The sequence below is a fragment of the Agelaius tricolor genome, unplaced genomic scaffold, assembly GCF_023055355.1.
Source record: "Agelaius tricolor isolate 1412-34295 unplaced genomic scaffold, bAgeTri1.0.p SCAF_38, whole genome shotgun sequence".
Lineage (NCBI taxonomy): Eukaryota > Metazoa > Chordata > Aves > Passeriformes > Icteridae > Agelaius > Agelaius tricolor.
Window position 1 is genome coordinate 1,866,805 of NW_027269298.1, and position 27,998 is coordinate 1,894,802.

Here is a 27,998-nt window from a genome sequence, read left to right on the forward strand (position 1 = left end):
AGAGCAGCAGCAAGAGCAAAACTCAAGGCACATTTGTATAAACAAAAACTCTTTTCTTCCTATAAAAACAGGCAATAAAATATACAAAATAAGTAGAATTCTCTCCATTCAACCAATGTACATCTGCCTCACTCTTCCCTGAGGCAGTAGTGGAGCACTACCAAGAACCACTGGTACCACATTTTCAACATTCAGTTTTGCTATGAAATAAATTAATTAGTGAAAAGGGAAAAGAAGTCTGTCTTTTGGATTTTGGGGTTGGGTTCTTGGGTTTTGTTTTTGCTTTACTCTGGTTCTTCATAAAAAAATTACATCTCTAAGAAATTAGCATTTACACAAGAAAACAAGAAGCTATGTATTTGCCAAATATCTTAAAATAATTCTGTATACTGTACAAATATACACTGTTAAACATTTACAACCTCAGCTTCCTAGATGACTAAACCCACTGCTCTTCCAAGCAATGCAGCTACCCAACTTCTCTTTTCAAAACCTCAAAGGTACCATCTGTCAGGTATTAACTCCCTTCACAATTAGGGACAGGATGGGAAAGAGATCCTCTGATAGTAGTGGTATCAATAGATGGGAGTTCCAGCTGTGCTAAATAATTTAAAATACAGTCCTTGCTAGACAGAAATCTGGGAATAGATTTTCAGTAATGAGCCGATAGTGAAGTCAGTGAAAGAACTTTCTCCTCTTGGCAGAGCTTGATTCTGTGTTCTCTGGTGATTCCTGGGATGGTCTCCTGGACAAACCACGAGAGTCTTTGTTCCACTCAGTGCCACTGCTCTGACCTCCTTCCCTGGGGGCTCTGGAACCGCTTTTGGACACGGCTGCTCTCCGCTCACCCTCGTGCTGGGCTGAGGGAGGGGCTGGGGGCAGCACACTGCCCTGTCCTGCTGTCTGCTGGGCCTTCCTGGCACTCTCTGTTCTGCAAACCTGAGCCCTGGCAGCTGAGGACACGTGCAGGCCTTGCTGTGCTGCTGATCCTGGCGTGCTCTGGGCTGCCCGCTGGCTGCTCAAGGGCTGCTCCTTGCCTTTGGCTTCAGCTCGACTGGCCAGGCTGGCCAGCCTGGGGTCCCGGGGCTTCTCTGCAATGGCACCAAGGGCTGCAGCCCCCGAGGGGCTGGGGGCACTGCTGCCCCTCCTGGGATCTGCAGATGGAGTTCCTGAGGGTGCAGGGGCACTGCTGCCCCTCCTGGGATCTGCAGATGGAGTTCCTGAGGGTGCAGGGGCACTGCTGCCCCTCCTGGGATCTGCACATGGAGTCCCTGAGGGTGCAGGGGCACTGCTGCTCCTGGGATCTGCAGCTCCAGCCCCAACAGATGTAGGGGCATTGACCCTCCTGGAATCTGCAGCTGGAGTCCCTGAGGGTGCTGGGGCACTGCTGCCCCTCCTGGGATCTGCACATGGAGTCCCTGAGGGTGCTGGGGCACTGCTCCTCCTGGAATCTGCTGCTGGAGTCCCTGAGGGTGCTGGGGCACTGCTCCTCCTGGAATCTGCTGCTGGAGCCCCCATGGCTGCAGGGGCACTGACCCTCCTGGAATCTGCAGCTCCAGCCCCAACAGATGCAGGGGCATTGACCCTCCTGGAATCTGCAGCTGGAGCCCCCATGGCTGCAGGGGCACTGCCCCTCCTGGAATCTGCTGCTGCAGCCCCAACAGATGCAGGGGCACTGCCCCTGCTGGAATCTGCAGCTGCAGTCCCTGCAGGCTGTGTGGGCCCTCGGCTTCCTTGGGGCATGGCATGGCCAGGGCCAGCAACAACTTCCCGTGGGCTGTTCCCAGAATTTCCAGGCTCACTCCTCTTGCCACTGGAAGAAGCAGCCTGCACCACAGGAGATGTCATAGTCCCTCCTTTGGGTTGGGGCTGTCCTGGTGGCCTGAGCTTCAAAATCCTGAGAGCTTCTTTCTTGTAATTTTTTTCTGTTGTCCTAATAATGGCACCTCTTTTCTGAGCATCCTGAATCAAGTGATTCCAGTTTTCATCTCCCTTAAAAAAAAAAAAAAAGAAAAAAACCTGTTACCAGCAAGAAATCAACACAAATGGACAGAGGTGTCAGAGGATGTATAACCTCTTTAATCAAGGTACCTGACACAACTGTCATGGAAACCAATGCTATGTTCCTTCTGGAATGGAAGAATCTTATGTTTCAGGTGCAAAACAGCAACAGACACTCTGGCTGCTGTAACACAGGGAAGGCACTTTGAGCCATCAGAACTTCCAAAAATGACAAATTTCTCAATTTCTCAATTTCCAGGGGCTCCCCTCGGAGGCGCGGGGCTTTCGCGCCCCCTAGTGGCGAACTAACACAACCCCCTCCCGCCCTCGGGAACGCACAAAAACCAGAGACCCTGCAGGACACAAAATTCATTTTCTTGCACAGACTGGAGCAGTCTGAGGGTGCTGCTCGGTGCCCCAGCCCAGGGGTGGCTCACAGAGCCCTCTCCATCCCCACTGCACCTACCATGAGCGTCTGCAGCCGGCCCAGGATGAAGAGGCTGAACCGGGCTCGGGTGATGGTGACATTCAGGCGCTGGAGGCTCGCCAGAAACCTGAGTGACAAGACAAAAACTAAGCTCCTCAACTACTTCTTCCACAAGAAGGTTTAAAGGGTTAGGAGAAAAAAAGACATAAACTGAAATGTCACTGAAATTAACAGCAGCAGTTCCTGCCCAGACCCCGCGGCAGCAGCCCTGCCTTACGTGAAAGGCTGAGCATAAATTGTGTTTTCTTTCCTTCACCACTGATTCCTTGCAGGGAATTCCAGTTCTTTCCAGCTCTTGTCGTTGCTGTTTCCTTTCTTAGAGCAAATCCCCTCTTAATGCCAACCACTGCTCCTTAAACGTTCCTCAAAGTACCGAGGACATCAACCTCACTTCACCTATCAAGACTTTAAGCTTCTTTTTGACTCGAACTGAAACAGATTAATAATATTTGGCAGTATTAATGGGAAAACACCCTACTGAAATACTGAACACTGCACATGAATATTTTATTTTAAAGGTGACCTGCACTGGAAGAACATCAAGGCAGACTTTTGCTTTGTCATGCTTCAAGAGGGGAGAGTATATCCTTGCAGAAGTCTGGTTTTGCACTAGGAAAATTGCCTAGTGTGGTTTGAAGGGATCACAATCCAGGGTACTGGAACCTGAACAAATGCTGAGTGTACTCTTAAAAGTTGATTTCTGTTAGCTCTCATTTACCAGAGCTCAAAAAAAGGTTTGTGACACTAATATCAACTATTCCTTCTCTAATGAAAGAGCTTCCAAAATACACAGCTTATTCTTTACTAACAAAATCCACAATTCAAAAGTCCAACCTAATCTGAGCAGGTTCACTGTCAATGCCTGACTCTGTGGTCACTGAGACCTCATCTGCAGCAAATTCACAACCCTGCAGTGAAGACTGCAAAAACCACAGAGTCACCTCAAAAAATTTGGACAGTGCAGGAAATAAGAGAAGCAGAAGCAGACAGCTGAGTGGATCCAGCAGCACAGATGGAGTTCTCTAGGTCTTGAGAAATGACCAAGGGGAGACCTTGAAAGTCTACTAAATATTCCTGACAGCTTTTACAACTGAAAGACAAGAAGGTTATTTTCCCAGGAAGGAGGGGGAAAAAAATCCATTGTTAATCCTTGGAGTTTTCTTCTCCCAGTTACTTTCAGAGTAAATTTAATGCTGGACTAGCAACCCTGGAGAGCAAAATCCTTCACTCAGGCTACAAGATCATAGGTAAGGGTGTGGCAAATATCTCATCACACCTTGCCAAGGGCACCTGACCCTGAAACAGAGATGTCCAAGCCAACAGCAGGTACAGCTGCTAAGGCACTGCACTGCCACAGCTTGGAATATATAAACCTTTATCTATTAATGTATGAACACAGTAAGCTGGGAAGTTCCTGCTGAAAGAGCAGACAGAGGTTAAATCTCATGTCAGCAAAAAGAACTGGCAGGTTCCAGCTGCCTTCCATTCCCAAACTCAATCAATCAGATTAAGAAGTCTTCAAAAGGCATTATTATTGTTTACCATAGGATTTGGATCCCTTCTCTTCCCAAAGTGGATCAGCACAATTAAAAGCCATTTTTCTTGCAGAGAATGAGTATCAGAGAAATATAAGCAGCTTAGTGAAACTTGTGTGTAGAAAGATTTTTGTTTATGTGACCAGATTTTTCCTAGTTTAACTCAGAAGGCAGTGAACTCTCTCTGAGAAGGCATATTTCAGATTTTCACTACCATTTTTTAAACTAAAATGACCCACGAGTTACAGAAATCAGCAACTGCTCTAAGTGCCCTGGGGGTAAACAGCACATTCAGTTTAGTTCCTTCTGTTTCAGACAGAAAAACCCATAAAATTAAGAAATCTGCAATCCTGAGTTAAGACTCACTGCTAATCTGCCCCTATTATTAGAAGGCAAGCACCCTCATCTACAAATCCCAGACCCAAGTCTGCTACATCACATTCCAAGTGACATGCACAACTAATTAACAAGACTTTTACAGACATTAGCAGGAAAATTGGTTTCATTTTGAGAACAGCATGCAGAAAGTTACAAGGTGTACCAAACGCCACAAGAACAAGAACTGCTGCAGTAATAATGCAAAGAGCCAAGATCCCAAGGCCAACCCTGCCAAATCCAGGCAGTGGCAGGATAAGGGAGCTGTGCAAAAGGATCAGCACATAATACAGAGCACACAACCAGCGTTTCCCTGTCCCTCTTGCTCAGACCACGAGCGCTAATTCCTCCCCTGAGACACCCTTTACTCACTGCCTAGCAGAAGTGACTTGTTCTCTGTGACTTTCTAACCAGTCCTATTAAAAATATCATTTTCTCTGCAGTGTCCTGGGGCTGGGGCTGGAAATCCCTGCAGCCACATACCCAATGGATCCCTTGGTGCTGCTTGCCTGCAGCCGCGGCGGAGCGGAGCCCTCGGAGCTGTTTGCCCGCACGCAGGACACGATGATGCAATCCTTCTCCCGGCCCTGGAACGCGTCCACCGTGTCCACTTCTCCTGGGCTGGGGGGGAAACACAACTGAGCACACCCTGCTCATTCCCACTTGGGTTTTTAATGATTCAAATGGCCTAAACACTATCCTTAATGCTCACATGTGAAATCACCAGGGTAAGTTTCTCATTCAGTACATGAGCCTACAGCTGAATTTACTTTTCTGAGATCAGCATCATTCTGAAAATCTGTTTGGGTCCACACAGCATAGAATTTGAAGTTCTTTTAAATCAGCTTTATTCAGAACAGCACTATAATCAAAGCATGTGGGTAATAACTAAGAATGGCACAGAGACCAAGACCATGCCTGTTTTAAGCAAAAGGGTTACACATCCCCTTTAAAGGCACAACCAAGTGCAAATTTTAGCAGTACAGAAAGACATTGGAGACTTCTTACCATTATTAAGAGGATAAACAAAGGATTAATATGCAAGAGCCAAGGCCTGTTTGAAAGCTCATGGTTTCTTTACCTGTTATTCTTAAATGCACTGTCCAGTTGTTCCTGGATTTTCTTTTTCTGTGCACTGTAAGGGGTAATTATTCCAATGCGACGAAGGCCCAGATCCTTCCTCTTTTCTTTAATTGTTCTAATTAACTCCATCACCAGCTTCACTTCCCGAGGATTGCTGTAAGAGCTGCACAGGACAAAAAGGAAACATTACAGGAACACCTTTGAGGGATCTTTCCAATTGAATGCTTTGGCTCAGTTTGCTGGGGAATTCTGAGTTTTGAATTTTTGCAGCTTTTTTCACACAGAGGATCAAAGAACTTGGCAAGAAGACCCTGAGGAGGGGCTACTAAACCTGGGAAGTGCAGGCAGTGAAAAGTTGCACTTCCACATTCCCTCAGCACCTCCAGCTGTGCTCTCCTTACAGAGCTGGTGAGGGGAGGGCTAAGCCTGCCACCTCCTGGCATCTCCTCAGTGTGCACCTGGGAAAGGGAAGTCACTGATAAAATCAGGAATTCAAACTCTTACTGAAGTTAACAGACTGTAGGCATTTCCTGGCATCTAACAGTGAGTCAAAACCAGGATTAAAACCAGTTTCAGATTTAAGAAAATCTGTTTTTTGTGAAATTAAATCTTATCAGCTGGAAAATGCAGTTCTAGCTACTTGATGCATATTGGAACAACAAAGGAAAGAACACAGCTCTTCTGTAGGCAATTAATTCTCAGAAAATCTAAACTGGCTGAATTAGAATGCAGGACTTACTCATTGTCTCGCTCCTCACGACCATCAGCTACATCAAAAATCAGGTAGGGCTGGAATGGCCATTCTGAAGAACATCTGTTCTCCTCTATTGCCCTGGAAATAATATTTTTATCACAAGGCAACCATACAACTAAGAAATTATACTCCATTTATTTACATCATGGTTATCAAACACAAGCAGCTCTCCAGGAAGAGAGGAGCTGGCCTAAAGTACCCTCAAAGGAAGTTTAGATTAGATATAAGGAAATTTTTTTCACAGAAAAGGACTGTAAAGCATTGGAGCAGACTGTCCAGGAAGTGAGAATCACTGTTCCTGGAAGTGTTCAAAAATCATGTGGATTTGGCAGTGAGGACATGATTTAATGGTAGATATGGGTGACACGTGAGCCTGAGGGCACTAACAGTCTTTTCCAACTTCAACCATTTTATGATTGTAACTTTCTTTTCCTCCCCAGAATCCTTAACTTTTCCAGCCACCCAAATAGATTGAGGCCTAGAATGAACTCTCAGCACTCTGTATGCATAATTTTAAGGGATCTTATCTCACCTATCACACCCAGCACTAACAGAGATGGACTGCACATTTTCTCCCATTAACCATCTTTCCCCCTCCCACAACCTCACGCATTTTTAGACTCACAAGAACACCCTGACAGAACAAAAATTGCTTTGAAATACCCTCTGCTCAGAAAGGAGAACAGAGAGCTACTCACTTGGCAGTTTTGAGAGTCCTGCCATACACATAGTTGGATGGGAAGAGGCAGATGTCTGGGTGCATCCTGTACTGCACTGTCAGCTGCACCACAGGCAGGCTGTGCAGCATGTTCCTCTGCACTTGCTCCTCCAGGTGCTTCTGCAGACGGGCCATCAGAGACTGGTCATAGCCATACTGCTGAGCTTTCTGCCAAGGGAGAACAGGACACTTCATCTGGGATCTCATTCCCCACCAGTTAAAGGGTTCTGGTGAATTTGAAAGTCAATTTGATGTTTTAAACTTCCAAATCGCTGACAAAATGTCAACTGCTCGTGCTTCAGTTTTCTACATGTGTTGTCTTATTTCAGTAAAGGCCACCTACACAAATCTGAATTTTTGTGTCTAGTCTTTAGCAAGACAACTTCTCCTTGTGACTCACAACATTCTTCAACCATAATGAAAAGCAAGACTTTCCAGGTGGGATCTTGCTAAATAAACACACAACCTCTAGACAATTTATCCCTCTAAAGACGCCACCCTGGTTTCCCTCCTTTCTTTCCCAGGTGTTTAATAAAGCCCTCAGTGTTGGAGACAAGGATGTGCTCCTATATATTTATCCTTAAACACCTGTAGGGTCAGGAAGTCCCCATACAAACAAGAAGTCTTCATGCTCCTTAAGGAACAGGGTAGTGACTGAAGCTCCTAAAATGAGAAAACAGATCCTGCCACAACACAATATCCCTCACAAACCAAGTGTCCAACTTAAAGTTTGGATTGCCCCATTGCAATGTATCTTTTTCCCACTCTTTGAATATTTCTTATAGATACTGTGCTTTAACCACATCCACTCTATGGCAAGAAAAAAACAAAGAGCTTGAACACTTACTACTGATTTGACAGTAGGAGGGAGCTGTTTGGGATCTCCAACCAGGACAAGTTTATTGCAGCGATGGATCAGTGGAATCAGTGTTTCCACCTCACAGGACTGCCCTGCCTTTTGGATATGCAAACAGGACAAAAGTAGAAGTTGTAAGCAAAGCAGGGAAGCAGTAAATTTCTTGTAACACAGCCAGAATAACTCAAATGCTTTGAGTCTTCTAAAAAACAATTTTAAAAAGACGAAAAAGAAGGATTTTTCTCTAGTAAAAAAAACTACAAACAGATTTCTTTTATTATTATATATGTAAAGTTCTCCAAACAGATATAAATACAACCAAACCATCTGGAAATCTCTAAAGCAAAAAACCATGGCTGAAGTGTGATTCTAAATAAAAGCTGTCTGCCATTACAGCACCAAACAAGTCAGGAAAAGAATCAATTAAAAGCTATTCTTTCTCCTCGTGGTCCTACTGCTAACAGGGCAGGCAACAAACAAATATTGCAGCAGCAGCCAAAGAGCCCCAGGGTGGCCAAGCAGAGCCCAGGGCAGGTGTGGAGGTGGCAGGGCTGCAGCTCCCACCCTGCACTGACCTCATCCACGATGACACAGCTGAAGGGATCGAGGCCCTGCCGGGAGAAGGCCGATTCCAGCAGGCTCCCCCCGCTGGTGCTCAGCGTGCAGCAGATGATGTCAGACTCCAGGATGATGTCTGCCTGCACTTTCTGGGAGTGCACACGGACCTTCAAGCACAGCAGGACACCCTGGTTAAAACTCAGCCTTAACTGCAGCAGTGAATGTTCCTGTTTGGGTTTTTCCCCAATATGCAGCCAGAGCACACCCAGATTTCACAGCTGCCTGTTCACAACTTCCTCAGCTTATGGCATTGATCCATTTACCCACTACTTTATAAATGCTCCCAGCTACATCAAAATCAAATTTCACCACAATTAAAGGACACAAGGTACAAAAACACATCAGCTGCAGTTTATTAGAGATAAATTCTCCTACCTCCTTTAGCTGAGAAGCAAGTTGTTGTCTCTCCTTTGCAAGTCTACCAATTTCATCATTTAACATTTGGCTCTAGATGGGGGGAAAAATTAAAAAGGAACCACCTTTAACATCACCCATTTCCCTCTCATATCCACCCATTTCCCTCATATACCTTCTCCCCTCTCATGCCCTAATTAATTTCCTAAACAGTACACTTGCTCAGACAGACTTTTAGTATCAAATGGGTCTGAAGAAGCCAATCAGTTTCTTGGAAAGCTGTCACCATATTTAGGCATTGCAACACACAGTACCAGATCTTACACATTTGTGCAACTGAGAAATTGTTTACCACCAGAAATCTCTCGTTTGGCATAAATGCCAAATTCTTAGATAAAAAAATGAAAAACTTCAAGTGCAACACATACTCCAAAATCTCAGATCATGAGGTATCTCCCTGTGTTTTCAGTGAAACAAAAACAAAAGCTTTGAACATATAATCAATTTAAACCATTAAGATTTATAAATATGGTTCCATTAAAATCTAACTAGTGACAGAATCAAGTGAAGGCTACTGAATGATAGAGCAACAAGTGGCATGATCAACCAATGGAAAATACTGGCATAAATAAACAAAAAAATTCCTGATGTAAAGTTCTCCATTCCCTCTCATGGTGCTACAACTTTTCCATTGCTTGAAAAAGTAGGTGAAGAAAGAGTGACATCAAAAACCAGAGTTGTTTTTGTGTTATGAACACAAAACCACAAAGAGGATTAAAACTTGTCTTGCTACCTCTCTCTTCTCACATCTGTGCATGGCACGCTCTCGAGAGAGCATGTCCAGCTTCTGATCCAGAGCTTCTTTCTTCTTCTGAATGTCCTGGTCACAGTCACCTGGCTTTCGTTCTGTAATAAACCAAAGGAGGAACAGAAAAGCTGTTACAGTAACTGCAGATTAGACAAATGCATTTTTTGCTGCATTTTCCCATTTTCTGTTCAAGTTTTATCTTGTACAATGATGACAATGAGAATTGCTTCCAACTGTAGCTCTCAAATACTGCATTGCTTCAAAAATGATGACTTTAACAATGTCTGCAATGTAATTTATTAAAGAAAAAGGTCACTGCTGATTTTTTTCCTTTTCCTTAGATCCTGGCTCATACATAAACTGCCACTTCCCCACTAGGACTGAGAAAAAACAATGTTTTATGAAATACTATTTTAGAAAAATCTTCCTTCTTACAGGACACAATGCCATGTGGAAAACATCACCAAGCTCTTAGAGGAGAATGAAGAGAAGTCTGATTTCCATGTTACTTACTCATTCTGTGTTCAACTTGCTTATCCAGGCTGAATCCCCGCACTTCATTGTTGATTGATTTTTCAGGACCAAGTCGCACTAATTTGATATCACCACAATTTCCTGTTCACAAAATCAGAGTCAAAATACTCTTAAATTACTCCAACTGTCTCTATGCTTTGTTATGACAATTTAAAAAAATATAAAACATCATGGATATCAAACAAGGCTTTTCTAATTATCTGGAGTTTTCAACACTTGACTTGTGTACTTAAATGCAGCTACAAAAAATTCTGTAATTCCGAACTCTAAAAACTAGAGATGTTGCCCACATTTTAGTGGTGGCTAACATTAAGAATGTTATTTTGAATTAATGAAATTTCCTCTTATTCTCAGGTTTATCTAAAACTTCCAGAATTCCTAACTTGGACCATGCTGAGTCCCATCAAGTAATGCAATTGGTAAGTCAATACCAAAATAACATTTGGTTACAATGCAGATATTTTTCCCCTTGCCACAAACTAGATATCTTTAACAGAATTCATCTACTTTGTGTTAGTCACAAACTGGGAGGAGCAAAAATGGGAAGCTTAGACATGTCAAAATTTTCACCAGTCTGTTTCCCATGACCCACAAAGCCCAATTTTATTCAAAATAAAGGCAAGGGACTTGTGTTCAAATCCCCAAAGAGTATGAACTTAAACTAACAGCAAGAGGAGAGGGTCCATGTCTATACAAAACAAAGTGTGACTTTTTTAAAAAAACCTCACAATAAACCTTTCAGAAAAGCACATTAGAGTTAACAATGTAAGAGGATGTAGCAGCCATGCTCTGCAAGAGGAGGAAGCTGCTCAGAGGAGCAAGCACAGTACATGATCAACTGCTTCAGTTCCTCCTCCAGGTTTTGCTCATTTAACATTAAAACAATTTAAAAACAAACCATACCCAAAGGCTCCTGTTTGTTTTGGCATTTTTCCTTAAATGCAATGATGATCTTTTTCATGAGTTCATCAACAGCAGCATTTGATGGTGCACACACTAGAAAACGGTTTGGCTTAATCTTGGAATTTTTTTTCCGAGCTGTTTTCTCATTCCTAGTGTTCTGTAGGTTAATTAACAACAAACAAGTTCCTTAGATTGTTTTCACCTGAGATTGAGAAGCCAGACTGTTCATTCATCTGAACCAAACCCCAGCACATGACCATGACTTACTTCTCTCAGCACACGGGACAGGAGTCCTACAATAGTTTTTGATTTCCCTGTGCCAGGTGGTCCATGGATAAGGCAGATCTTGGGAAGTCCTGGGTGCTGCTTTACCATGGCATAAGCTGTTTCAATGGCTCTCTTCTGATCTTCATTGTATTCATTCATATATGAAACCTGAAGGAATAGATAGAGCAAAAAATGATGAATTCATGTTGATCACACCTTCCACAATAATTTTCTATACTTTCAGAATGTCCTCACCTCTCTAGCTAGAACTCAAAAGCTGGAAGGGCAGGGAAACTTTTGATTCTAGGTTTGTTCTAGACACACACCCAATCCTCACCTGAGTTGTAACAAAGATTTGTTCACTCCCCACACTTTTATTTTACAATACTTTTTCCATTCTGTTTTATTCCTGAAAACTCCCCAGTAAGGGGAAAGAACACTGAAAGCAGTTTGAAGCTCACTATAACAATAGAGCACAAACACCAGAGCAAGTTCAGACTTTGTTCAGACTCGTCTCCTCCACCCCAGCAGCCAACTCTGAAGAGGGCAGTGTCTCAGTGCTTTTGAAACATGGCTATTTTCTCTTAGTCCTCTCAAAAACCAAACCTGCAACACTCATGAGGCCCAAAAGCTTTTTCTGTTCACCCTGGCACTCCCAGCTGCACGACTTACAGCACTCCCTGAGGCAACAGGCAGATCTCTGGGACAGAAGTCATTGTAACTTGGATTTATGATGGGTCTAAGCAGGGGGCTCCTGCTCAGCAGCAGGAGACCTTTGAACTTTCTGTGTGTGGTCACCAGGGAGCCAACCACCACACACTTCACTTGCTTATGGATGAAGAATGACAAATTGCCTTGGGTTTGCACAGTAAGATGACAGGCAGTCTGCTGCTCTTTTTGTCCTGTTAATGAAGAACAAAAAAACAAGTTGTTAATTCAAAAACTATCCAAATCATTAACTGAAAGATACTCCAGTAACTTACTCAATGAATTCACCAGAACAAGATGCTGTCTTCTGCTAGGGAACCAACAACGAATTCTTGCAAAATCCCAACACTTCCCCACCCCACCAAAAAAAAAAAAAAAAATCAAACAAAAAGCCAGTGCTCTGTACAACTACTCAGATCCCTGCTTTAATAAGGCAGGTTCTGGGTACTTGGAAATCCTGGTAACCCAAAGTTTCAATTCCCAAAGACACTGACAATTTTACACTGAGAGATCACAGAAGTTCATGGCACTTCCTATCTCCTGGCAATACCATCCTAAAGATGAGTGCAGAGCATTTACTCATCATTTTCAAGTTCTAGAAAAATGATGGACAGCAGGGCTGCAGCTTCAGTTCCTGATTTTCACAAAGCTTCTAGCATGGAACAGACTTGCTAAAGAGGAAAAACAATTCCATTTTCTCTGAGGCCAGTGCTACATTACAATTAGCAACAGCCAGCTATGAAGAAGCATTTTATGGCACCAAAAAGGACCCCATTTTTATTTCCAGCCCTGCTACTCACTATTTGCACAGCCAGATGAACGAGCAAAACGTGTCACAAGGCCAACATGATTCACTGTGTGGTACTCCATCCCACTTTCTTCCCCAAAAGTGTCCTTCTCCTTGTGGACCTTCAACAGGATTAAGTCATCCTCCTTTGGGTGAAGCTGCCTTGCCAAATCACTCTCTCGTAGATGAGCTGTCCAAAAGACAAATTAAAATCACAAGGTTGAAAAGAAAATTCTCTGAAGTTTTCTACATGACTGCAGAATTACTGTTAACTTTTTAAAGCTGTTAAAGGCTATAGCAAAAGATTATTGTGAAAATTTTAACTCCATCCTGCACTCTTAAGACTGAGAACAGCACTGTATAAAAACAGAGCAAGTCAAGGACAACTTTATCAAAACAAACAAAAAAAAATCCTAGATGAGAGAGATGGAAGGCACAAACTCCCTGTAAAATACATGGTTCTCTTACATTCATTCTATAGAACAGCAAAGTTGAAATCCTTTCTATATTTAAAGCAAACACAAAAAACTCTGCCTCTAACTACCAGCTCATTATAACGCATCATCTACTTGAAAATCAGATTTAGGAAAAAAACAACCCTCACCTGTAAAATGTGCTGTATTCATGTCAGCAGAAAAGTTCTCTAAGTAGAAGTAATAACCTTTCTCTCTTACTTTCTGGTTTTCTACCCATTCTTGTGCCAGCTACATGTTGAAAAGGAAACAATAATACTTTGAAGGGTTTAGTGTATCAGAAGAAAAGCTTACCATGACTCAAAGGGCAAATAAATGAAATAAAACTATAAGACTGTCAAGTAGATATATCAAGAGTCTTACTAATTTCTTTTCTTTCACATAAGCAAACTCATTACATATAAACACACAGGGCAAACAAAAGTTCTTCCTTGCCACTCACCCATTTCATGTATTTAAACTTCTTCACAACTACTCTGAGTCTTCCCTCACTGCATTTTCACCTTAAAATACCAGTATTAACCTGGCATTGGCTTTATTTTCTACCCTATTTCTATAGAAGAAGTGATGCAATGACTGAACTTGAAAGCATTCAGACATTAATTGAAGGAACACTGGTTTTTTTCACTATTAAGCTATAAACCAACAAAGACTGGGAAAAATACTTCCTGGATTAACTTTCCCTCTCATGTAAGTTCTCAACAGAGACCAAAACCAGGTTTTCATCCTCTGTCATTGAAAGATCTGTTTCTTAAAGACTTCTGTTTTGAGATTTATACACTATAGAGAGAGGAACCACGTTCTTTGCCGCTCCTTTTATTGTGGATGTGCACCAGGAAAAAAGAAACACTTCACTGATTTGAATAACTCTGGTCATCCCCAATCTTAAACACAGCTGTTTGGATTATCTACCCCAAATTGTTCCTCTATTCTGATCTCTATCTGAATGTTTTCAAAGGTAAATAGAGGACATAAACCAGGTTTTAATCTCTTGGTAAAATTTATCAGTGTTGATGAAACCAAACCAAAAAGCAGAAAGCTACTTACTGTTTCAAAGGCGTTGAGCATCATCAAGGGAAAAAATGTGTCAAAATACTCATTGTAGCCCTGAAAATGAGGAGGAACAGCAGCTACTATGGTCTGCAGAAGATGATTTGGAGTTCCAAAGTAGCTGAAGTTTTCAAACATTTCACAAGTCCACTTTAGGACTTGGTTAACAAAAATGCTGTAATCGCGCTGCTGACCAAGAAAAGAGGAGGAGGTTTCTCGGCCAGGCCCTCTGGAAATATTTGAAGCATTGTCATAGTGTTTATTTTGTGACTGGAGAACATTACTGGAACTGAGGGGTTGGAAACTTGGAGATTTGCAGGTTGGATTTCCTGCTGGTGCAGGTTTGGGATACAGCGGTGGCCTGACCACCGCCGGTTTGGCCGCGTTCACTTTGCTTTTTGAAGGTGGGGGAAACTTTCTGCCATCTTCCAGATCTTTGCTGAAAGCTGCGTTCCGTGAGGAACTTGCTGAGCTGAAAATTTTGGTAGTGGAAGGCTTTGGTATTTTAGGTGGTGGGAGAGCAGGTTTGGCAAACACGTGATCTGCCCCTGGGCTGGTGGTTGGGTGTTTACTGCAGTACTCTCCAGGTTTCTCCACCTGTTCCATGCAGTCTTTGTCCTTACATTTCACAACAGCTGAGACTCCATTCTGCTGAAGGCTTTCATCAACATCCATCTCCTCTGGGGTCTTAGCACCTAGAGCAGCATCTGGAACACTTTCCTCCTGAGAACATAACTCCATATCCACAGGATCTAACTGAGTTAAAAACAGATTATCATCGCCTTCATCACTGCTTTCATCTGATTTACACCCATTTTGCTTTAAAGTTTTCATCTCACACTCAGGCAGGACAGTGCAACCTTTTCCTGAAGACTCATCTTTATCACCTTCAAGTGCAGTGGAAGAGAGACTCGAATCCATAGGGACAGGAGGAACCACAACACTGTTACCCTCCCATTTGCTGTTCCAGTCTGAAGAACGAGGCATTTTAGAGGCATTTGCCACCTCCTCCACAGAGAGGCTCTCAAATTTTCTCTCACTGGCAGAAGGACAAGCAGCCTCTTCTCTTTTTTTCTCCCTTTGGTTTTCAACAGATTCTTTAATAGCTGCCAGTTCAAGACTTTGAGGCTTTTGTTCCACAGGTTTTGCACACATTTTGGTAACTTTGTTTCTACTCTCCGAACTTCCTGCAGATTTTTTCACACTTCTTTTGGGCCTTAAATACTGCCGGTCTTGGCAGGCCAGCAGCTTTTTGTTACCTTTCACAGACAACCGCTGAGCCTCGATCTGTTTGGTTCTCTTTTTCTGTGTGACTCCAATCCTGCCTGCGGCTTTGCCGTGGCTGCGCAGCAGAGCCAGGCTCTCCAGGGAGGGCTGGGACAAGTCGAAGGCCTTGCGGGGACCCTTCTTAAGGCCAAGCTTTTCTGCAGTTGATGCTGGAGCAGGGCTCTGCCGGACCTTCCTTGGAGGAACCACAGCAGGCATCAACCTGCCGTGCTGGGAGCGTTCTGTTGTGCTGGGGAGCGGTGTTTTATTTTTGGCTGTTTTAACAACGGGAGGTTTTTTAGGACTTCTCTGAACAGCCAGTGCTGATTTACATTTTGCTGTGGTCTTCAGTGGGCTTGTGCTCTTTTTCTTCTGGGCCAACTTTGAAGCTAATGAGATGGGAGATGTAGATGCTGTGGGTTCAGGCATTTTTGAGTCCAGGGTGAAGCCTTTAGCAGTATCTTTGTCTGCACATTTCTCCAGTTGACCTTTTGCCTCTTCCTTGCCAACTGATTCTTCCAAGGTTGAATCAGTCGCTTCTTTGGTATCACCAGCTTCTTTCTGATAAGAAGTATCTTCTGTCTGCTTTTCTATTGAGCTTGCTGCCTCTTCCATGGCATCATCACTAAAGTAAGGCACATCATAGCCCCAGTCATTTAAGTTATCATTCTGGCAGTCATCTGCATTATTTGTCTCAGGTGCTGGTGAAACACGATCTTGTTTATACTCCTGAGTTGCTTCCACAGCATACGCTTGAGTGTCTTGCCAAGCTGAAAAAACCTCATCTTCTGTTTCAAATTCAAAGTACTGAGACTCACAGTCATCCAGTAACAGGGGAGAGCCTGGAGACTTGGATTCTCTTTTAGTGTCACTATCAGAAGTGCTGCTGGAAGTTGAAGATGGCTCCGCACACACATTTTCATTCTTGGTTTTTGCTTCCTCCTTCTCAGCCACACCTTTTTCTTCATCAGAAGAGTCTGAAATTACAATGACTTGATTGCTAGGGCGATCATCACCACTGGGACACTTGGTACTTTGGCCCTCGTTGGAAGATCTTACAGAACCTTTCACTTTCCTTTTAATATCAGACACATTGTGGTACACTGAGCTTTCCTGGTTGGATGCAATGGGAAAATTAAGACTTTTGGCATAAGCAGCTAAAGATAATTTACTGAGTTCTCTATCAACCTGGGAGTCTGATAAATCATCATCTTTAGAAACCATCTCCACAAAATTCTCCTCTTTCTTCCCCGCTGAACTGTTTTCCCTCCTGAAATATTCTGAAAACTCAAACAACCTGTCACTTGATTCATGCTTCACTGACAGTGGCCTGATCACATCCCTCTTGTTTTCAGAGCTAAATGGAAAATAACCACATGCTGAAATTTTATCCCTACAAGAGGTCTCCGAAAATTGATTTTTGCAGTCATATTTATCTGAATCATTTAAATTAGGCTGCTCCTGGTTTGAAGTTTGCACATTAGTGCTCCTCTTAAAGAAAGACAGCGGCGATGGACCTGATTTTTCTTCTGTTGATACTTTTTTCAGCGAGGTGTCATTATGTCCTAAAAGCAAACTACTGTTATCTTCCTTCCCCTGCATGCCAGCTTCATTTCTAGAGGAGTTAGAGGAATCCAGTGATGCTTCCTTGGACACCTGTTTAGTGGGGACCAGTTTGGACTGGAACACACTGTTTGCACTTGCCTCTTGCATACTTTTGCAACTCCTTGAAGATGGAGAATCAAGATGAGTGTGAGCAGACAGATACGGTGGTGTTTTAGAAGTGAAGCACAAAGCAGAATCCAAGTCTCTGCCTCTCCTGAAATCCGAATGCTCGGTATTTGAATTGAAGCACTGATCGTCCGTATTGCACTTCCCTGCCACAAGATCAGAGCTCCTATTTTCCTGAACTTTCCCACTTACTTTTGTTGCCAAAGAGTTCTGTGGGAAGACAAACTCCTGACCTGTCAAGTCATTAGACTCTTTTTTAATACTCATCAAGAGGCCTTCTGTGGATGTGCAAGATGTTGAACTTCTACATGCATCTCTACATTCCTCTTCCCAGGCATTCTTTCTCCTATGGAAAGGGTTCTCTTGACAATCTCTGCCTTCCTTTGACACGACAAATGGTGAACAAAGGTCCCTCCTCTCATGTCCACTCATCTTGTATCCATCATCACACACATTCCTCTCGTGCTTTGTAGAGACACTCGGCAAAGCTGTTGAGCTTGAACTGCTCCCTGCAGCCAAAGAGGTGCTCAGTGCTTTGCCCTTTATACTCCTTATAACTTGCTTTAAACACATTTGCAGCTCCTGGGTTTCCTGGCTGCTCAGCTGCCAGCCCACAGCTCGATTTCCCCTCAGGAGGAGGTTGAGTTTGTCCAGGTACTGCTTGCAGAGGGCGTGCTGGCCGATCTGGTAGCCCTCCTTGAGCAGGCTGCGGATGAGCTGCACGCAGGCGTGCTGCACCGAGCTGGGGGCCTGCAAGGAGCCGGCGGCCGAGCCCTTGGCAAACAGCCCCGGAGCCTTCTCGCTGCACCGAGTGAAGGCCCTGCTTGGGAGCGTGGCACACCTCACCACCGCCTCCACCCACTCCTGGGAGCTGATCCACAGCAAATGCAGGCACTTCTTGCTTCTGTGCAGCTCAACAATGGACACCAGGATGAGGAGGAAGAACTCGGAGATTTTGTCGCACTCCTGGAATCTTTCGATCAGGATATCTTTGATTTCTGAGCAGAGGTAGTGGATGACCTCTACTATATAGGCTACACCCAAGTCCTTGAGATCCATGAGGGACTGAACAAAAGGGATGAACCAGAGGAATGTGCTGTGGTGGACACGCATGTCTCTGCCAATGTCAGACTGGAGCATGTTAGCCAGGGTCTGCATGTCTTCATACATGTTGGGGCAGTACTCTGGGCAAATGGCAGCCTTCCAGCCAGTGTCCTGAAAAATACATTCACCACACAACAGCCTCAGTGATATGCACAGTTTAATGTGGCAGCTTTCTTGTAGCCAAGCTTTTTTGTTACTTCCTTTCGTATATTTATTCATTAAACAGCAACAGCTCTTACATCCCAATGTAAGTCATTAAAAGATGCAAAAAATAAAGAGCACACAGATCTAATTTCCTAAAACATTACCTGTAAAATTGGTGTGAAGTAGTAGTTCCTTTAAAAATCATTGTGAACTATTCAAAGACATCATGCTGACATAATTTAACCTCAGATAATCAAAAACACATGGAAAGCCTTTAAAAGGCACTTCATAAATACAATACATTGACATCAAGAGATGACCACACTTGGAAATGTTTTTGTTGGAAATGTAATTCAGTGACCCCAGTTCAAAGAAAAGGAATATAAACTACTGGTTTAATACCTTTTGAGGCTTTTCTGTGTTATAATTATACACAATCTGACTGCAAGACATCATATCATCACCATAGTCTGATTCTGGTTCAGCTTTTGTCCTGAAAAGAAACACAGATTACTACAGCCTCACACAATTAAAACCCTGAGAAACTCAGGACAGATGTTGCTTTTCAGATACCAAGTGAGCATTAGAACTTGTCAGTGATAAAACACACCAGTGAAAAGGAACCATATTTAAAAGTGCAGAGCTTGTTTTATCCAGCTTGTAAGAGGTGGGGGAAGTGACTGTCTCAGGAAAAAGCTTTCTACTGAGTCATGGATTTGCCTATGTAGAACAAATGCCCAGAATGCCATCTACTGAAAATTCAGGAATAACCATAAATTTACCAAACCTTGAACATGGCAATTTTCATTAACCTTCAGTGCAAGTTGGTTGTAGCACTAAATAAGCACAGAACAGTTCACAGTCTTCCCAAGTCAGGAAAAAAAATACTGATGAGTTTAACAGACACACCAGAGCTACCAAAGAGAAGTGAGCATAGATTTTTTTGAAGGAACGTCACAATTCTAGGGGACCTATTTCAACTTTTCTTTGCTTGAAGTTGGAAAGATGATATTTTTTAAATTGCCACCTCCCTCCCCCAACACAAATTACAGCAGCACTGACAAGAACTGACCTCATAAAACTACTGCGGATATTTTTGATTTCGTTGTTGTAGCTGACACTGTTGATGATGGTTTGAAAGGCTTGGACAGGATCAATCAGCTGACCCCAAACTTTAGACCCAAGCTGATCCAAAATAACCATGAAACAGTGTAGGGCAGGCCAGAAGGGGTCAGTGGAATCATCTGAAAAACAACAGGAACATGGAGAGGGTTGAAATGCAAGTCCTGGACATCCTTAGGATAAGCAGAAATTGCAAGAGCTGGTTCTCATTGATTTTTCTAAAATATCAATAGAAAAGTATTCTAGTAAGTTGCAACTGTACTTTTTACTGGAAAAAGAATTTAAAAAGTCAAACTCCCTCATTTGTACAGAGACACTGCTCCTTATGCAGTCTGAAATCAACAGGAGCCTGGATGCCCATTATTAATATTAAATAATACTGATATTCCCCCACTCTGTGAAACTGATTCTTTCACACTGGTTTTTGCAGGGGTGTGCTAAGAAGTGCACAACTTACACAGTTATTTATACTTTCACTTACACAGCTAATTTATACTTCACATTTATACTAGAAGCAATTGGTTCTTCCAAGGGTGTTCTTACTCCCTCATGTAAGAAAATATCATCTCCTCAGTAAACATGAATTTTATAAAAATTTGCTCATTTAAGAGGCAATCCTGGTCTTGAGGTCACAAGGCCATACCCAGACTAAGCCAGATTTAGCAAAAGCACCACCATCCCTTCTCCACTCCAGACTTTGGATGTCATGTTTCAGTATTTGTCAGTATTGCCCAAATATTGCACCTTTCAAAAGATAAACAGGCCTCAGATAAAATTACCTCTCATTACACTACTAAAAACCTACCAAGGAATTTCCTAAAGATGAAAGATGAGCTATGAACTGTCTTAATCTCAGTATCAAAACTAGTTACCAGCTGCTTCTTTCTCCATAGTGTGAAGTATAGACTGCATGAAATCATTTTGTTTGTCTGGGCCCAGTAACAGAGAGTCCATAGCTTGTTCTTCCAGCACTGACAGCAACATGCAAATTCCTGCAGAAGAAAAAAACAGAAGCAACCTGTCTTTATATTTGAAAAAATACACAGCACCTATGAATTTGTACAGCTCTGACTTGAAAGAACTGCTTACAAATTAGAAACTACACAAACTCATTTCTGATCATAAATACTCACCCAGCCAATAGTTCTTGTAGTTGGCTGTGTCATACAAATGAGCTGGCAGAAGGATGAGTTTACCCTTTTCAAACATTGAAGAGCTGTAAATATCTGGGTTCTCAAAAAGCCCCAATTCAATAACTCTGAACAAACAAGTCAGCACTTCCTCTAAGTCGTAGTAATCATCCCTGTCAACTTTCCCTAAATTCCTTGCTGTTAGGATGGCCCACCGACGAATCTAAGGATTGAAACAAATAGTTACATGGTAATAAAAAGAACAAATAACTTCTGTAAGAGGAAGCACTGCTATTACAAATGGGACAATGGCATATTTTTACTGATAGAATAATTAAAAATAACTCTTCAAAATAACTTTAGAAACAGGCTTGCTATATCTACAAGATGATGTTGGTGACAAGGAAGCTAAAATTCAGGGTAATACCTATAAAGAAAATTCTTTGGGGTTTAAGTGTAACAGTTGGTTTGTACTAATTTTACATTATTTACATGTAACTGACCAAGATATTCTAGTGAGAGAACTGCAATACTGTAACAGAGGTCAAGTTTTATTTACAGATAAATGCACCACACACTTTCTAAAATCATGCAAGACAGTATTCAATCCCTTCAGAATTAACATGTGCACATAACCAGGATTTAGCAGAACAGAAAAAGGAACTTACCACCTCATTTGGGTGTACCAAAAAGAGATAAATTCCTGGGTATTTCTCAAAGACCTGAAAGGAGTCTTGACTTAGTTCCATTCTGCAGAGCACTTCTACACACAGCTCACCTAGAAGGGTAAGATAGTACAGTAAGCACTCATTTACAGGCTCACAAAAAAAGTGTATTTAGTATCAAAATAAATCATACATTACTCCTCTGGTTTAAGTGCTGTTCATTTTCACCTCCTGCAGTGGAACACCACCAGTCCCTTCCACAGGGTAATGATCAGGTACTTACTGACTTTCTCATGCAGCAGCAGGTAAGGGTATTTCAGGATCTCCAGCAGGGGCACTCGCAGGTTGTTCTCAAAATTTGGGCCCACATAACCAGACAGAGGTGTCTCCCCATGCTCATCAACCAGGAACAGCTCATCTTCTCCTGTTTCCTCATTCATGGATTTCTCTATGTGGGCAACCAGGCGGGAGGTTTCCAAGTCCCACAGGTCCTGTTCAGTGGGGCAAAACAACAATCAAAGTGTAGTTGTGAAGAAAGTGATTAAGGACATTTATTACCACATCCAGATAATTAATGACATGTTCAAAAATTGAAATCTCATTTTGAAAAGTTTCTTTCTATGCGTGGTCCAAAATAATAAAGCTTTGAAACAGAACTCAACTACACAAAGCACAAGTATCTCACTTTAAAGTTGAGACTGTAGAGTCATTTTTAAAAGAACAGCCTTCAAATCAGATGCAATTTCATAATTCTGTTAAATATTCATATTCATTTCAATACTTATTTTAGTCACAAAACGTTGTTCCACTGGCCAATACACAGAAAGACACGATACAGGAAAAAATCATCTTTAGGAAGATAGGAAAAGCCATTATAAAATCTTGCCTTCTTACAGATTTTGCAATTTGTGGAAGGAAAAGAATATAAATAATGCAAAGAGACTGACTGATTTGCTGGATATTTGTAGGAATTCACCCACTTAACTTACTCATCTTAAGTAACTGCTCCAAACCTCAATCAGACACCAAGTTTATTCACTGCAGTAAAAGGACACAAAAAGGAACTTGCAGTAGGTCCAGACACTTCTCTTATTTCCAGTCACATGGAATTGCACTCCAGAGCAATCTAGCTGACCAATCTAAAGAGCAACCTTTTAGACTATGACCCATTAGCTAAAAATGTGCATTTTACATACACGGAAGGGAAATAAGCTAATAATATAATAAATATCATAAAAAGCTTTCCTAAAATATAAAGTTGTATACTACTAAGAGAGGACTACAAAAGAGGTTTAAATTTTTTTGGTTAATTGCACAGTCTTGCAAGGTCTGATCTCTGAAATTCAAACATAAGAGAAAACTACAAAGTGAAGTGAAGTGAAAGAGAAGTGAAAGCAAACAAAAACAGGAACAAACCAACAAGTGAAGAGAAACCAGCGGAAAAGAGAAAACGCAGTGAAGAAATGAGCTGTGAGTCTGGCAGATGTTCTTTGTTTCAGATGACAAACCATCAACAGCATGAAAGATGTCCAAGCCATGGTGTCTAGTCAGCAACTTAAAACTACTGGTTTAGTTCTTGCTAATTTGAATATATGCAAAACAAGAGGATCTCTGTTTTACAATCACCAGTTTGCAACTCCATATGAAAAAAGCAGACAGTTAAAAAGCAACACAATCTACTCCCAAAACCACACAACCCCTCCCCTTACACTGAGGCTTCTTAATTAATCACCTCATGCAATCTTGGACATTCTTCCCTTGCTTTGTGATACTCAACCACACACTCCAGGCAGTAACAGAGGTCATCATTGGAGCCTTCAAAATCTTCCTGGGACAGCCTTTGAGCAGCATAGTGCTTCAGGAACTCGGTGGTGTCAGCACCACTCTGTGTGCACCATCGGCATGTGCTCATTCTGGGGGGGCAAAAAAAAGCAGCAATTAAAGCCCAAAGCCTTCAAGTGGCAAAATATTCCCTTTTAGCCACAAGAATTTTCAAGTGTGGGGAGCGTCAGGATTTCAGTTACTCATTAGCAGTTTGCATGCAGGTGTTCTTACAACATCCAGGTGCATGCAATTAAACCGATTAAAGCAATTAAAGGGACATCGCACAACAAATGCCTGTGGAAGGACGAGCACACAGTAAAAGGAAAGCAAATGTGCAAACTAGGAAAGAAAAGGGTTAAAACTCATTTTATATTAAAAAAAAAACCAAAAAACTCCTTACCTGCACATTGCATGATTTGCAGAACTACAATGCAAAGCTCTTTATATTAGTTTACTGGTGTCTCTGGAATCTAGGTCTAGAGTTTAATTAGCTTCTTTCCTTAATCTCCTACTAAAATTTATAGGTCAACAAATCCCTGTTGTCACAGAGGATATTTAAGCAGAACTTTCCTGTTTTTGTTATTTTTATAGACAGAGTGCTAAAATTCTCACCACATATTGCCTTCCTCTAAAAACAAAAATCCTTCACTAAGCAGCAATGGAGTCACCTCAGATCCTGCTAGCCTGAAGAATTCCACAGAACACCAGAATCACAGAATGGTTTGGGTTGGAAAGGGCCATTTCATTCCACCCCCTGCCATGGGCAGGGACACCTTCCACTGTCCCAGGCTGCTTCAAGCACTTTGGACACTTCCAGGGATCCAGGGGCAGCCACAGCTTCTCTGGGCACTCTGTGCCAAGGTCTCAGCACCCTCACAGGGAAAAACTTTCTCCTAATACTCCATCTAACCCTGCCCTCTGTCAGTTTGAATCACTCCCCCTTGTCCTACCACTACAGCTCCTTTCCAGCTTCCTTTTAAGCCCCTTCAGATAATGGAAGGCTGCAAAAGCATGAACTCTTGAACCAACCATACTAAAAGAAAGGTGGTAACTAATTCTTTTATTCAGCATAAAAAAGCAGATAAAGTCAAACCATAAGTTTCCTCATACATACACATATACTGGGAAAACTCAACAATTGTGGCATTTACCTTTGAAAAAAGCAGCTATTTGCTGTGCAGGTGTGCCAGATCACATGGTGGGAAGGAGAACAGCGCTGCCCTGCAGCCAGGGAAGGGGCTGAGCCCTTCAGCCATACACGTCCTGAGTGCAGAGGGCAGAGCCGTATCCTCAGCAATCCACCCCTGGTGACCAAGTGCCGGTGGTGTTTCAAAGATCTAGAGCAAAACAGAAATCAAACCACTGAATCACACAACCAGCCCGCCTGGAAAACGCCTCTGAGATCACCGAATCCAAGCTGGGACCAAACACCACCTTGTATCACCCAGAGCACAGCACTGAGTGCCACATCCAGCTGAACCTCCAGGGATGGTGATCCCACCACCGCCCTGGGCAGCCCATTCCAATGCTCAAATATTTAAGAGCTCTTTCAGTGAAGGAATTCCTCCTGATGCCCAGCCTGAAGCTCCCCGGACACTGCTTGAGGCTCTGTCCACTCCTCCCACTCACCAGCTGAGAGAAGAGGCCAACCCTCACCTGACAGAACCTTTTTCCAGGTGGGAATGACTCCACAACCAAAGGTTGTAAAGTAGGCACATATTTTATTCAGCGCTGGACACAGGGGGGAGAGTATCTTCCCAAATCCTTTGTGCCCCAACATTCACAGATCCTCTATTTATTCACAAAAAACCATGCATATTCTATAACGCCTATACATATTCAGTATCTAGCCCCGCCCATTTTCCACCATGGTATGGAAATTAGCTGTGGCTGCGCAGTTTATCCTTCTCATTGAGTCGGTGGTCTTTAAATGAGTCCGGGGGCCTGACAAGATGAAGGCTCAAAACCTTCATAGTTGTTAAACTTTCGAACTCGAGTGTTTTTGCATCGAATTTTCTGGCAAGCTCTGCAGTTTTTATGAGGGGCTTCTTATTTGCCCCTCTTATTTTTCCGCTCAGCAGAATTTTATAGGTAACAGGTATCCTTCGGAGGGTCCCCTATCTCAGTCCCGTATGAGTAGAATAACGAATACCATATATTCACAAAGACATTGCCTAAACTATCCTAAATTCCCTATTAACCCTTAAATCCCTTGTTTCAGTCGATCAGCAGAAATCAGTTCAGCTCACACTAAAGAACTGCTTCGGTATTTAGGTTAACAGTTGCATTAATGCATTTCACGAAGCAGTAAGTACGATTTGCAAGAGAATCCCTTCTGTCATTCAAATGCGGATGTTTGCCTGGCTTTTCACTCGTAAAAGCCGTAAATATTTACCTGTGCCCGTTAAGCGAGGGAATCGCTGCACGGAGCGTGGGCGGGCACCGAGCTGCGAGCAGCGCCGTGCCCTGAACGCTGCCCCCGACAGCCCGCACCGCTGCGGAGCCTCGGTACCCGCGCACGGAGCGCCCGAGCACCGAAATCTCTTTCAGTTTCGCCTTTGGAGCCGCCGCAACCGCCTCGGAGACGGTGCTGGTCCCGTCACAACCCCAACCCAAACCCCAATCCCTGGAGCGCCCCAGCAGCACCACCCGAGCGCCTCCCTCGTCTCGGCCGCCCTGCTCGGTGCCCTCCGTCCCTTCCCGCCAAGCGGGACCCGGCCCGCCCTGAGGCGGCGTGAGGGACCGACACAAAAGGGCGTCCCGGCAGGAGTGCGGGCTCCGCGCCGGCGCGGCACCAGCTCCAAGGCGGTGCGGGCCGAGAGGACGCTCCCTGCTGTGCTCATGGCTCGCTCCGCTCACCTCACGCCGCTCCCCTCGGTCCGCCCGGCCCGGCCCGGCCCTCCCGGCGCTGCCGCTGCCGCCCTGAGGCCGCGGCGCTGCCCGCGCTTCCGGACGCGGCCGGATGTGGGCGCTCGCTGCCTCCCGCGGGAGGAGCCTTAAAGGGACAGCGCGGCCCCAGAGACGGCGGGCGGGGAAACTGAGGCACGGGGGTGGGCTGGTTTATAGCCCGGGCACCGCCTCAGGGATGGAGGCGGATGGGTTTGAGCGGGGTTACAGCCCAGGCACCGCCTCAGGGACGGACGGGGATGGCCTGAGTGGGGTTACGGCTCGGGCACCGCCTCAGGGACGGACGGGGATGGCCTGAGCCGTGTCGCAGCCTCAGGAATGGATGGTGCTGGGCCTGAGCGGGGTTACAGTTCGGGCACCGCCTCAGGGACGGACGGGGATGGGCCTGAGCCGTGTTACAGCCTCAGGAATGGACGGTGCTGGGCCTGAGCCGTGTTACAGCCTCAGGAATGGACGGTGCTGGGCCTGAGCCGTGTTACAGCCTCAGGAATGGACGGTGCTGGGCCTGAGCCGTGTTACAGCTCGGGCACCGCCTCAGGTGATGGCCGAAAAGACTGGTTGGAAACAAACCACCCTAAACTGGTGTCTACAGAGCAGGTATTTGTTTATTGCAGTGCTGGAGGCGAGGGGGATTTCTCCACCTCACTCAGTCACCCTTGTTGAGTGCTGTGGTTTATTTATACAGTAAGTGTTCCTTGATGTTGCTATGTTATTTAATTAGCTCCAGCACATAAATGATGTTCTAGATGTTGTCTCATGGTTATAAGTAGTTTTTCTGTAGTGCCTTGCACCTCCCCAGTGTAGGTGTTCTTGGGGGTTTTCTTCGATGAAGGCTCAAGCTCTTCCTCTCATCTGAACTTCATAAGTTTGTCTTCAGACCATGTGCAGTTATGCTGTTCCTTGGTCTTTCTGGATCTAACTGTTCTAAATTCTTTATTTTGTGGCTAATTGGCTTTACATTTGCCAATTTCTTGTTTGTACATCCTCCTGCTTCCCAGTATAGCTACGCTTGTCTGTTTTTGAGATTGTTCACCTGGCAAGTTTCTGTTTATTTAAGCTTTAAGTAACTAGCTGACGATAGACTGGCTATTACATTGTATAGAAAGTTATGATTCAGGTTATACTGGTGTCCTTTACCTCAAGCTACATAAGCATCTTGTAACTTTGACCCAAGTTATATCAGCATCACCTTTCTCCACCTCCTTGGTTAAGACCTTACAGGAGAGAGGGGTGAAAAAATCAAGTCCCTGTTTGATCTTCAGCTGCTTCTTCAGCTTTGAAGTGCTGCAAACACAGCCTTGGAACTCACCTGTCTCTGTCTTTGATAATGCCACACAGCTGAAGAGTTTTGTGCTGTAACACCACTCAGGTCACAAAGATGCCAGGGAAATGCTTGAAACAACATATCTGCTTGAAACACCCAAGTTTTTAGGGTGCTTTTACACTTGAAGGATCTGTCATGCTCTTATTTATAATGCAGTCTGATACACAAAGCTTTGTCAATGTTATTTTCTTCATCGTGCTGTGGAGCCTCTTTGGGTTTTTTTAAACCTCTGCAGAATTTGCTCTGTTTGCAGTTAATACTGAAATATCCCCATGAAAGTACTGCCTCCCCATGCCTGTAAGCCCATGGGCCCAGGGAAGAGGATGGCAAAGGGAAAAGCTCCTTCCTTGTGCCTTTCAGCACCTGGGAAATAATCAACATGCAATTATTGGCCCCTGTGCAAACAGATTGCACACACCTCAGCCAGGGAGAGGAAGGAGTCTCCTTGCTCCATTCCCAGGGCTGCAGGG

General features: G+C 43.7%; 1 protein-coding gene across 4 annotated transcripts; it reads right to left on the reverse strand.

Annotated features, from left to right (window-relative positions):
- Positions 1 to 32: 32 nt before the first annotated feature.
- On the reverse strand, positions 33 to 26,260 carry SETX (senataxin). 4 transcript variants are annotated; one of them, XM_071454234.1, is made up of 27 exons: positions 26,157 to 26,260; positions 24,449 to 24,634; positions 23,206 to 23,386; positions 21,757 to 21,964; positions 21,477 to 21,586; positions 20,812 to 21,031; positions 20,551 to 20,670; positions 19,629 to 19,800; positions 18,959 to 19,049; positions 14,309 to 18,523; positions 13,393 to 13,492; positions 12,802 to 12,978; positions 11,966 to 12,195; positions 11,294 to 11,461; positions 11,027 to 11,183; positions 10,103 to 10,204; positions 9,575 to 9,687; positions 8,803 to 8,874; positions 8,385 to 8,534; positions 7,801 to 7,908; positions 6,934 to 7,121; positions 6,221 to 6,313; positions 5,480 to 5,644; positions 4,882 to 5,019; positions 2,468 to 2,555; positions 1,410 to 1,992; positions 33 to 1,358 (listed from the first exon to the last, which is right to left on the reverse strand). In XM_071454234.1, exons 3-27 carry the CDS (start codon positions 23,383 to 23,385, stop codon positions 676 to 678), a joined length of 8,631 nt encoding a protein of 2,876 aa, XP_071310335.1. In that variant the 5' UTR covers position 23,386; positions 24,449 to 24,634; positions 26,157 to 26,260; the 3' UTR covers positions 33 to 675. The 4 variants fall into 4 exon arrangements, with proteins under 4 accessions (XP_071310335.1, XP_071310333.1, XP_071310334.1 ...); XM_071454232.1 differs by having other exon boundaries at positions 33 to 1,992; XM_071454233.1 differs by lacking the exon at positions 24,449 to 24,634 and having other exon boundaries at positions 33 to 1,992; positions 26,157 to 26,247.
- Positions 26,261 to 27,998: the final 1,738 nt, after the last annotated feature.

Excerpts from the sequence above, each read along its gene's own strand:
- SETX (XM_071454232.1), bottom strand. The coding sequence starts at position 23,385 with ATGAGCACATGCCGATGGTGCACACAGAGTGGTGCTGACACCACCGAG. Across the intron at positions 10,205-11,026 it reads AAACAAACAGGAGCCTTTGG|GAAATTGTGGTGATATCAAA; the intron begins GTATGGTTTGTT and ends TTTTGTGAACAG. Across the intron at positions 8,535-8,802 it reads TTGCTTCTCAGCTAAAGGAG|GTCCGTGTGCACTCCCAGAA; the intron begins GTAGGAGAATTT and ends CTGTGCTTGAAG.